Raw genomic sequence first — 12,909 nt, 5'->3', positions numbered from 1 at the left:
GGTGTATGTGCAAAGAGACACTGTTAGTTTGTGTGCTCACAAAGACACACGCAGACACACTGATGCACTCACACTCAAAACTATATTTTATGACTCAAACGCAAAAAGAAAGACTCTCTCCCCGACTCACACACATAAAGAGAAACAAACAGAAAACATCCGTCATCACCTGCCCAGTCATGCAGCTTGCCAGCTAACCATCCATCTGTTAATGTACTTATCCATCCATCAATCAATCCGCCCTCCCTCCATCTTCCATCCATTTATTATGCCGTGCTTTTGGCCCAAAGTCTGTGCACTTACAAGTACATCAGTCTGACTGCCAAGCCACTGCCAAGCCACATATCCATCCATTAATGAGCCCAACCATTTATCCAACCATCCATGAGTGCTCTCCATTTGTTTTGTCGACAAGTAAAACAAATAAAACAGAGATTTCATCTTGCCAGATCACAGCAGTCGTTCAAAAAAAAAAATCAGTATTTTGCTTCAAGAGTGGCACCATCTCCTCTTTTGTTTTCTCATCTGAGTAAAGCCTATTGCCCAAGACTATTGCCCATTTCCCATTTACTTGGCAGTGTTGTGAGATTAAAAAGACTTAATATGGCACTCTCTGAGGTAGCAACTCATTCCCCCGGACAAATAAAAACAACACTATATATGCAATTGTAAACAGATTTCATCTTTTCATTTCCTTTCACCCAACTTAAGAATAAACCCAAGCAGATAGTCATTTCTGCTCGATGGGAAAAAAATACTGTGCTTCGTACTTCTAAGGCAAGTGTGCCCACAAAAAGGAATGTTTTTATATCCACAATATTTTAATATTCTGTTGGAATGTTGTGATAACGAACTGCGATCCTCTCCATATCTGTCACCCGGCATCTGAGTCTCTGTTAAACGTTTCTCAGGTTCAAAACTCTCCCTGCTGAAATGCTGAAAAATAAATAAAAGGGAATATCTAATATTCCCTTAAGAGTACTAGGATGATATCTTGAGTTATCCCAAGTAATATTAAAAGAAAAGTACACACATCCAGACTGCATGTATGAAAGAAAATGTTGCTTATTCTGATTAAGTATTTGGAAGATGAGTCAAAGGATTGCTATGAAGCTGTAGGTGAGGCCAAACTCAGCAAAGTCAAGAAAAGAAAATCTGTGACATCAGTTTATCATTTATCATGTCAGGAGGCCCAGACCCGGAGTTACAAGATCTGCTTGTACTCAGAATCTCTATTTACAATTCTACTATATTCTAAAAACGGATTTTGACACATCCAATTACACTGTAGTATTTAAGGATATATCTCACTTAATACAATATTCACACCTGTACACTGAAGCAGTACTTTCTGATCCTCTTGTCATCACTAACCATCAACAAATTCTGGGGTGACACACAGCAAAGGGCCACAGGTCGGATTCAAACCCTGAGCTGATGCAGCGAGGACACAGCCTCTGTACATGAGGTGCACGCTCTACTGCCTGAGCTACTGGGCTAAACTGCACTTTTGCACAGAACCAGCTACCAAAAACTCTTCATATGTACATAAACATTCTTTAGACAGAACTTTGAACCTTTAACAAAAGTTCAACTGAGTTTTACATGTTTGCTTCGGCATCATTTCAATGTGACCACAATTCCACTGGTTGTTCGGCCATCACCATATGTCAAGCTGAGAGAAATACTAAATGATTGTAGGTGTAGCTAACTGACACATGTGGTGTCTCACCTGCTTTAATTATTAATTTGGTCAAGACGACTTTAAGTGGAAGAGGCACCTTTCAGAGCAAGAATAGTGTGCCACCTCACATCTAACTCCACTCACTGAGCTGTTAATTTCCCCGGGCACACTGCCAAAATGTAATCAATATAACCGGGAATACTGTGTTACCCCTCTTCTATCTTCCTCTACTCGTTTCAATTTGTTCTCATTAAAGAAGATCCATTCTACTCCTTTCTCCTTTACTTAGTGCTGATTCCTCCTGTTTCTCTTCATAGCACTTAGATTACATGATCTTCTGAAGCCCACAAGAATATTTTGACACTAAAGTGGCTGCTTGCAGAGCAGTGATCCAGGTGTATTCTTTAAATTTAATCTAGAAAAACGAAAATGCATTCACAACAACTGAATGTTTTTCTTTTTTTTCTGTTAAATGTTTGAAAAGGTCTTTAAAACCATAAAAGGCCTTAAAAGTGCAGGCAAAACTCTTAGTTATTAACCACTTGTATGTACTTGTGTCAGCACTTTAATGTGAGGTTGTGATTAAATGCCAAAGTGACTGCTGAATAAAACATTTTGATGCAAACCCTGCTGTTTGCTGCTCTTGTCCATCTAAACCAAACTGTGTACTTACGTTGACCCCAGCGGCCCGTGCGGGGATTCAGGTAGTTTGGGTAGAGCCCGTTGGGTCTGTCCATTTTGGCTAGCAGCTTCCTGATGTGCATCACCTGTGATCAACACCAGAAAACAGTGGAACTATTTACCTTTTCAAAAAGGCTTTCTATTTGGTATCACATAGCAAAGAAAGCATGAAGACTAGTGTTGTCAAAAGTATCCAAATATCGATGAATATCGCTACTGAATACTTCAAATGGTTTCTCAGTTTTTGCAGTACCCATACTCCCGTACTAGTTGAGTTTTTTTATCCTCCTCTCCAACAGCGAAGTTGACACATGCACCACCTTAGTGCCTACACACTCCCACCCCCTTCAGAAGCAAATTAACTTAGATGCTGCTGTACCTAACTGTCTTTTAATATAAATGTGATAATGTGTGCCCCTGATGTTGGGTCAATATTTCCCCTTGGTATTGATAGTATCGAGTATTGATATTTTTCAAGGCATTGTATAGAAGTTAGAAATTCCAATATCATGACAACACTAATGCAGACACGCTACAGCAGTGCACATGTAAGCAAATCCAGACACAACACACACAAACAGACAATAATACCTTCTGGTAGTAGGCAGGGTTTCCTGTCAGGTAGGTGAGGTGAACAAACTCCATGTGGAGAGTCCCAAACTCAGCCAGGATGCTGCTGCCAGCTGACGCCCAGCCCCAGTTACGACCAACACCGCTGGAGGAGGGGTGAGGAGAGGTGGAGAGATGGTGAAGACAGAGAGAGAAGACAAGAGGAAAGAGAAGAGAGTTGATTATGGAGGGTGAGGGATTGATGTGATGCACAGAGTAAGATGAGAGGGAGAGAGTGGGTTGGACAAAAAGCAAAGATTATAATTCTGTACAGCTGATGTGAAAGAATAGTAAAAGTTTTAACTGGTCCATAGAACAAAATGACTATGGGCCTACAGGGTTTTCAATGCAGACGATGACTCAACACTTTTATTGTAAGGCTATAAAATTTGTGTCTGTTAACACTCTATTTTTAGTCTAAATTTAAATAAAATGAGCGTCTAGCTGAGGATATATCGCAATTTGTAGTAATTTAAATGTATTAATCACTTTTTTGCCCATATGCGAGCAGACTGTAACGTGACATTTACATTTTAATAAGTAGTTTAATGCTGCTGGACGGTGGGTTTATTTAGTTCACTAACATAAACTATCGACCAGCTTCCAACACAACACAGAAGCTCCACAGAGCCCCTATAAATAAATAAGTAATCATGGTGATTACAACTATAAGTCACTTTTGGCGTGACTTTCTGATCACGATGTAAAGATAATTTAATCTCTGTAAGTAACAGCCTAAATATGCCCTAAAATGCAAAAGGAATTCTCTTCATATCTAAGACATTTTCAAGTAAGATACTGGTGCTCTTAATAACGACATAAAACCAGAAAATATATTTTCAATCTTGCAACACACAGCAGTGTCGGAGTTGGATTGATTGCAGCCAGTGCAACAGGTTCACTACGTGCACTCACAGCAGGTAAAATGACATTTACACATGACCAGATGTGACACAGGAGGCATCCTGCACTGCTTCAATTTTACATGAGCGCATAATAGGTGTGTATTTGTGTGTGAGGAGGAGGTGTGTGTGTGTGTGTGTGTGTGTGTGTGTGTGTGTGTGTGTGTGAAGCACCTTGTTTGTCTGATCAAGCATAAAAAGACAGATGTGTTTTCTGTTTAGATTAAATTCCTGTGTGTACTATTATTCCTGGGGGTGTCTGTGATGTAGGAACATGTGCAGCTGCATTTTCTCCGCTGTGTGTTTGTCTAGAGGTAGATAAAGACAAAACACAAAGTGTTCACTCTCTAACAAATTAGAATTATCTTGTGAAGGAGGCCCTGGCTTATACAACACAAATCTCCAACAGCCTGGCAACACATATAACAGGACACTGATCACACACACACACCAAGCCAGGGTGCTTAACAACAAAGTATCCCACAGGTCGATACAGCCATTTTATTTCATTTCATTGCTTCATTCAAAGTAAATTGATAGAGAAGCGAGGAACAGTGGAAGAGGACAGTAAAAAAGGGGCACACATACACGCAGGCAAACACAGACACGCACACACACACACATGCACACACTCTCTTCACAGATACAATGAAGTGACAAAAAGGTAGTAGAAACCAATAAGAGGAACAGAGAGGGTTGGAAATGTGAAAATGTTAGGGTAATGTTACACTTCAGGCCGAGGTTACTACAGAAAAGTGGACCACTGCTACAAGCTGCAGGCTAACAGGGTGACTACAGCCTTATAAAAGTTCAATTTAACACTTTGTTAAGACTTTTTTGCGGCGTGTTCACAGAGCCCTGCTCATACAGCCATATTCAAACTGATGAGACTCCTTTTCAGGTTGAAGTCGATTGGGCACAGGTGACCAAATTATGTGTTGGTAAGAATGATGGAGGTGTTAGTTGTCCTGGCCTCACTGTGCAGTTTGTACATGCCCACACGGTCCTGTGAAGAGGGCTAATCAGGCAGCAAAAGTGAAAAACACCTGTGTGGGTAGACTGTGGATGTGCTGGAGCTTTAAAGTATGCCAGGGTCACCTGGGACTACTGCAGTTTTAAATTAATTCAGGACTCAAACATAACATTTAAAAACATTAAAAGTTCCAGGTCTCGCTGATAATATGATGAAATGAAGGATGTGAAGGACCTGTACAAACCCTTGTTAACATTGTGGATCTCTGCTATAACTCCACTGTGTGTTTAATTGTAAAGGCCAGGGTATTCTTGATCACCGCTGAGAGCAAACGAGTGAGTGTGAGAACTTGTTCATCGTTGTTGCTGTGTAGGAGACTCAGGTCTAAAACTTTTAAATTAAATTAACGTTATGGAGATTTTGATCTCTAGTAACTCTTTGGAGTTGTTTCTCTCACAGCAGGTCCTGTTTTGTTTGTCTCATGCAGGCACAAGAGGACGCACATGATGGGAGACATGATACATAGTCCTGCCAATGATTTCGCACTATTCTACTGCAGGTGGCTGTAACGTGCCAAGAAAACACAACAATGTGCCTGCAACAGCAGGAAAGAATAAGACTGAGAGTTAGTAAACAGGGTTGTAAACAATGCTGGATTAAAATACTTTCTAAAAATCTGCTTTGGAAATGTTTTAGGACGAAGGAAATGCATTAAAGACTTTTGTTAGAGTTCAAGGATGCACACACTGTGTTATGGGGAGTAAGAAAAATCAGAGTCCGTCAAGATGGAAAAGGTTCAAGAAAACAGTCCAGATCATAGGACAAATAACTCTTCAAAAGCTCTCTAGGGAACTTCTCTGTTGCGCTGGAAGCCGGTCGTTAGTTTATGTTAGCCGACTCCATTTCTAAACTAACATTAGCTACTGTTGCACTATGTTAGCAAAGCGGAGAGAGGCACTGAGATGAGGCACTTCAGAATGTGAAAAAGTCACATCATTTGGACTGTGCGGGAAAATCCTTCACAAAGAAATCCACAGTCCAACAGCATTAAACAACTTTAACAAATCGTCCACAGGCTTGTATAGACTGAGATTATGTGTATGTGAAAGCGGTTTTAAATTGATGGACCTACAGAGAATTATCAATTGAGTTTCTCTCAGGTCTAACCAAGCAACTTAGCAAGTTCAAGTTCGTGACTAGTTGGTGAACATGGTGGAACATTTAGCAGCTAACAAGCCAGATACTTCCTCAGGAGTTGGTAGAGACTAAACATGAACCAGGTAGTCGAAAACACAACTACTAAATAACAATGTTGCTCTGTATCTGCTGGGTGTGTAAATAAACAGTTTGCGAACAAGTTCACCAGATCAATACAAGGTGGCGTCAGTGATGTGTTCACAGCTAGTTTCCACTGCCCATAAGTGGCCAAAAAAATCAGCTATTGCAGGTTTAAAATTTGACATCTTTCTTGGAACATCACAAGGAGGAAAGGGTAAAGATAAAAAAAATAAAATAAAAAAAAAAATAAAACGGACACAGCATTTGTGCAAGGAACAATGTGTCAATCAAGTCCCACCAGAGCTTCTTCAAGGCTGCTCGGTCAACTGTAAGTGATATTGAGTGGCATGTCTCACTTTATATTCATGTCAGGCCAGCTACTGGAGGAAGGGGGTGGTTTTCACTGGTAGTGTCACTGACCTCTTAAGGTTGACCATGGCCCAGGGGATTCCTGTGGGGGTGTTAAAGGCAGGGAGCAGCTTCTCAGCTAGCTGAACCGCCTTCAGCTTGAATACCTGGAGAGAAAGAGAGGATGGGAGAAAGAGAGAGGTTTAATTTTAAGATTAATTACCTTTTATTGTGTTCACTTGGCATACTCTGCAGTCCATCAACCTTCCCTGCTTAATATTCATCTCAAACAGCTGACAGGTACAATCATAAAACAAGCCAACAAGAAAAACAAACGCAGTGTGAAGGGAAATAATGCAGAGCGAGATGTTGGGAGACAAACGATTGCTAAACGATGGCCACAAAGTGTCGGAGCCGTACAGATTTATAGAGGAGACCGGCAGGCTAATATATGCAAAACCTCCCTTCAAACTGTGCTGCAGTAATATGAAATGTTGCAGAATACCGCTGAGATGTCTACAAGAAAAGCTTGGAGGTCAAACGACACTGACTAAGCAGAGTGAGATACCAAAGTACACAGTCAGAGTTGGATTTCCATTATCACGACTGGCGTCTAATTTACACCGACTGATGGAGAGAACTGGACATGTGTTCGTTTTGAGATTACACAAGTTCCTGCACTCGTCTGACAGATGAAGGCCCGGAAATATCTGCTGCAGTCTTTGTTCTTTTCTCAGCGTGCCAATCAAAGAGATAAAAGGAAACTAAGGTTATTCTGCAGCTGAACTCACTGTGTATGAGTATCATGCTGGGAGATGTAACTGTGGATGTGTGTCTTATGTGCAGGTAAAACTGCACGGAAGACACACAACTCACAATTACATTCAACGAAAACAGCAAATAAACAAAATAAACACAGTTCACTAGTCAGGGACTATGTTTTACTTATTTGAATTTAGCCGTACCAACAAGAGCTCAGACATCATGACTACCAAGTCTTTGGTACCACAACAGATGTTCTTCCATTCGCTCACATGACTATCAAAGAACACTTATGTAACATGCACGACTCTGGGCTCCAGATTAACTTTTCCACTAGTATCACTGTTGCTCCCTACAGAACAGAGTCCCAGTCACAGCACAAAGTTTAGAAGGACCACTTAAAACACACTTATTTTTCCATCTTCCTGGTAAATGCTTTGGTAACAAATACACAATTTACAGAAAAAACAATGTTTTGCTTTATCTTAAAGGAAAAAGTCATAAAGTGAAGTCGTGCTTTAAGAAAGTCATTAAACTAAATGTCCCCTTTCTTTTACACAGGCTTTATTGTCACATGTATTAGTTCATTTTTAGATTCCTCGTGATGTGGAAGTTTTTCCAAGCGTCCCACTGAAACCAAATAACAGATATCAGGGTCATACAGACCCCTGGAGGTAACTGCTATTACTGCTGTGTACAGTGACACTTTGTATTTGTATAATAAGATGTGTGATTTGGTGAAAGCCATTTGTTGTAAAATAGATCGGACAACTACAGATTAAAGTTTTGCAGAGTATTAATGTAATAATCTTCAGAAGAGAAAGCGAGAGACGGGAAAGAGAGAGGCAGCACTGTCTCTCTCACTACATTTTTAGAAGGGCCGGAAAGAGACTGAAGTGCCATGGGGCCAGACATTTAAACTCCTTATGTCTGAACTGTAAGTCTAGGAATTAAAAATGTGTTAAAACAATACACTTTATTTTTTCTCCGCTTTATTCATTTTTTAAATCAGAAGAATTGTTATGTAGACAAAAATGCATATTTTTCATCATAAAAGTAGGTTGTCAGGTTGATTTCCCTGTGCTTAAACAGATAAAATGAGAGAATGAAATATGAAAATGTTTGTGCTTGACAACACACATAACTAATGAATGGGAAAATAGCCTACTAATACAATGATCAAAGAGCCAGAATGAAGTTGTTACAGGTCTGCTATACAGCTATCTGCTTTATGAGTTAAGTGTGTGAATTGCAGACTGGATTCAGAGACAGAGACAAACAGAGTGACAGCTAACTCATATGAACAGGTCCAATATTAGTTGAACATGTATCCGTAGACCTTTTATAAGCTACATCTCGCATATCTGCAAGTCGAACTAGCGATCTTAGTTATGAAATGCAGTTGCACTGTTGCATAATGTAACTACATTTTCGCAGTCTGGAGCACTGACAGTTATTACCACCGAGTTCATACACAGGGAGCAGAGAGGTATCAATAGCTGAATTTTCATTTGAGGGACACATTTAGTTAAATATATTAGCCTCATAAAGTCATCACATCTATTCACTTAAACAAACCAATTATTCACAGCATGAACTGCAAAACATTAATGAGAGTTAACTAAACATGCACAGCAGGACAAGGATTGAAAGCTGCATTGTGTTTTCTGAGAGCTGACACGTAAACACCAATCACACACAAAAACATGGACCATGTGGAGAAGAAAATCATAATCCAGGTTTAACAATTAACAGAAGTGGTGCAGAGACTAAAACATAATTTACTCATGGAGCTGACAATAAAAAGCAGAAAATAATATATTATGTTCCAGTCTTCCAAAACAACAAAAATATAGTGTTCAAGCTGACTACCTTCTAAATACCATACTACCACCAGCTGCCGGATAGCTATCAAAGATGCTGGGTGATCTACCTCATAGTGTAATTGCATGGCTAGCTACACTTGATCCAAGTTGTCAGAAAAGTCCTGAAAAAACACTGAAAAGCAAATGGCTCAAGACTGTCAGCCCTCGCCTTTTATATGATTTATAATGTATATTTTACTTGTGAAGGACAGATAAAAGCTGGAGCTGTACGACTTGCAGACAGCAGTCAGGCAAAGCAGAGACAAGCACTTGAACACGGGGCAGACGGACGCTGATTCATCAACACAATCTGTCAGGGCTGAGCAGTTTTATAGAGAGACCAGATCTATGGAAAATTCCTGCTGTCTCGCTAAGTAAGAGAGAGCAGTAACACATGCTGGTGTTTGCAGAATACTTAAGCAGCCTGTGGGAGATCTTACAGAGGACTCGGAGGTCAAACTGTGGAGTTTAACATGGATACGTCCAGACACAGACAAGAGGAGGGTAGGAGAGAACAATGCAGTCCAACAGATTTATAGATTGGCCTGTATATGAGGAGGAAATGAAGCACATGAATGGGAAGGGGAACTTTGGACAGGATCAAAGAGACGGAGAGTGACTATGGCTGGGCTGTAATAAATCATGATCACTTGCAAGACTATCATTGTTAAGCAACCTTTAAAATATTCAAGTCATCCTTTACAGTAATGCAACGTCCAGCTGAAAGTAGAGGCCAAGCATCCACTTTAATAATCAGTATAGGCACACGGCTGCTCATTACTTCATCTCTTGCCTGCCTTTAGAGCTTCTTAAGAAGACAGTATGTCTGCAGACCGCTGCCTTACTAAGGTAAGCTACCTGGCTATCGATAGGAACAGAACACAAATAGTGGAGTCCGTTTGGTCCTCTCTCATGTCTTCACCTCAGACTGACAATGTGCATGTAGAGTTTTGAAGAAGGCATCTGTTTGTTATTACTATTTGTGTGTGTGTGTGTGTGTCCCTCATCATAAACCCCTTCATTGATTCGTAGCCTGTCTGCTGGCCACACTGAGGCCCTTAACAAACTCCATTGCATTGTATTGGCAATCCTGCTGCTGATGTCATCAAGCAGGGACCAGGTCCAAACCACCTGTCAGAGGACGCAACCAGTCGTCTTGACAGATAAAACTCTACAGCTTATGATAATCATCTTTCTCCACTGCTTCCATCTACAGGGAGGGATGCAAAAGCAAACAGGCCCTCTAAAGAAACACGAGTGGTATTGTTTGTGGTCAAAGGAAGTAAGCCTGCTGAGAGCAGGATAGAGAGTCTGATTAATTAGTGCCTGTACATTTTCCTTTTTTATGTATATGACTATGGGGCATTTTACACTTGAGACAAATTGTGTTCTGCCTGTTTTAACTTGTGCAGCCAAACTTGGTGTTCAGCATCTGGTGTGAACAGACTCTGAGGACATGCAACCGCATGCTGCCAACTACACCACAAAAATGTACGTACATTGTGGCTGCTGACTGTCTACCAAGCAGCCACCCTTGCAACTAACCGGTATTGGGAAGTGGTATTCTTTTCCAGAAACTAAATGCTATGCAAAAGTATAGGCACTCACTGAATGCTGTGCATCACAATTTGATGTCCTTTAAATGTATATAACATTCAATATTAGACATGAGTAATCTGTATAGCTATGGGTATCAAACATGAATAATTATTTCTGTATGGAACAATATGGAACAGACAATCTGGTTAGATTTAAAATCTTGTTTACTGGAAGGCTCTACAGCAGCTGATTAAAACCACCAGAACATCACTGGTGAGTGAGATGTCTGCACAGAGCCCAAAGATACTAAAAGACAACACCCACCCAGCCACAGTCTGTTCACCCTGCTATCTGCCATCTGACAACAGATACAGAAGTATCTGCTGCTGTACCACCAGACTACAGAGCAGCTTCTTAACTCATCCTCCACACTCCAACATAAATACAGATTATTTCTAGTATTTATTATTTATTAATCCATCTATAGAATGTATTAACTAACTTTTGTGAGGAGCATCTCTTCATTTTATCCTGATGTAAAATCATAAAATAAATGAATCTTGAATCTTTATTCTTTGTTCAGATAGTTTCTGATTTAATCAAAAAAAAAAAAAAAACTTTTTTTTTCCATTTTTGACTATAATTGAGGACAGGTTCTTGTATTTCTGTTTTGACATGATTTTTTCCATCTGGGAACTTGTTTGGCATCAGTCCTGGTATAAAAAGAAAATTACATTTCCCTGAGATAGGCACGAGTACTAAGACAAGACTGTATACTTTTATGTAGTGTTCGGCCACTGTGTGCATTTTTTGAGAGATTGCACAAACACAAACATCACATGGTTGACATTTTTTTTTATCTTAGGTTGCCAACTTTAAACCTGGCCAGGGACTATAGTAGAAAACTAGCCTCTTGGTTTATTCTGGTATATTTACAATAATGTTCATTAAAATGCACTGTCCCTGAGAAATAAATTGAATAAATAAAATGAAAGAACATGCTGGGATGACATTATCAGCCAACTTATCACAGATACCAGTATGAGCATATAGAGTATGTTGGCGGATAGAGTAAGACATTGCAGTACAGAAATGAATGTAAGTTTGAGTTAACAGTGTCACTGCAACACAATTTGTCCTCCAGCTTATTTTATTAGCTTATTTTTCATGTTTTTAACATGCAAATGTAATTTCAGCATGCAGTATCTGTTGAGTCCTTGTTACTATATACATACTATCAGAGAGAACTACTGAACACACATTTCTCTTCCTTCCTCTTCTCTGCTTTTCTTCCTCCATTTTTCTTCTGCCCGTTGCCACTTACAGTATCTCTGTTTCCTTTATTGACCTATTAGTAGTGTCCTCTCTCCCCCATCTTTCAACACTCTGCCCACTCTATCTCTCTTTTCCTATTACTCTTTTCTGAATTCTCCCACTCATTCAGGATTAGTGGTGGCCCGGGGCCACTCGGTTGTTTGTTTCGATGGGCCAAATTCCCAGACAGCAGATTTGGAGTATGGCAGGAGGAATGAGGAGGGTAGGGGGGGGGGGCACAGGCTGGTTTTGTGTCCCTCATGGTAGAGAATGACGTTAACACTGCCTGGGTGAGAGGGTTGACTCCTACTGGGACCAGCCATGCTAAAAATGCGAGCAGTGGTCCTGTAAGGAGCTTTGGATGAAATCGTCTGCCAAATGGTGCGTCGATGTTACGTCCCAGGGACAGGGAGAGCTGTAATCCGCCACTCAAACACATCCTAAACTCAGCCAATGATCCAGTTATTACACATGAGGATATAATTTGTAAGCTGTGAACAGCTGAGAGAGACTGAAATCTCTGTAAAGCAGAGCAGGCTCTGACAGATACCACATAAACACAAACACCAAAGCGTGTACAAGTACAGAAAGTCACAGAAGTGAAACACACAAGTAGCCAATTGAAACCTGCAATCAAAGTGTAAGTGTAGCTGATAGGAGCAGACGTAGGAGAGCTGCTGACAACAACATCGACTGAAGCATTAGTGATGGACCTAAGTTCAAGTTCCATCAGGTTCACCCTCTTTAACACAGGCTCATTATGTTTATGCATCAACATCCTTGTATTCAGCCTTGTATCATCAGATTTAATCAAAGCTGTGGTTTAACCAATCATCTCTCTTAAATTAGATTTTAAAAGTCTTCGGCTTGCTGTCTGCTCTGTGCTGATGTTCAACATCCCAGCTCCACCCTGCCGTGTGTTTAAAATCTATATGAAAAATAAATATATTGGTG

The 12,909-nt window shown here is 40.3% G+C and overlaps 1 protein-coding gene across 1 annotated transcript in view; it reads right to left on the bottom strand.

The window, feature by feature from the left end:
• Window positions 1-12,909, bottom strand: part of man1a2 (mannosidase, alpha, class 1A, member 2) — a 139,823-nt gene that overhangs the window by 23,193 nt on the left and 103,721 nt on the right. Inside the window, exons 7-9 of the mRNA XM_073473590.1 lie at window positions 6,548-6,642; window positions 2,957-3,080; window positions 2,358-2,451 (exon numbers count right to left, since the gene is read on the bottom strand). Coding sequence (XP_073329691.1) covers window positions 2,358-2,451; window positions 2,957-3,080; window positions 6,548-6,642 — 313 coding nt within the window. The remainder of the gene's footprint in view (window positions 1-2,357; window positions 2,452-2,956; window positions 3,081-6,547; window positions 6,643-12,909) is intronic.

The sequence above is a fragment of the Pagrus major genome, chromosome 9, assembly GCF_040436345.1.
Source record: "Pagrus major chromosome 9, Pma_NU_1.0".
Classification (NCBI taxonomy): domain Eukaryota; kingdom Metazoa; phylum Chordata; class Actinopteri; order Spariformes; family Sparidae; genus Pagrus; species Pagrus major.
The sequence above is the reverse complement of the archived record's forward strand: the minus strand, read 5'-3'. Positions and strand labels throughout refer to the sequence as shown.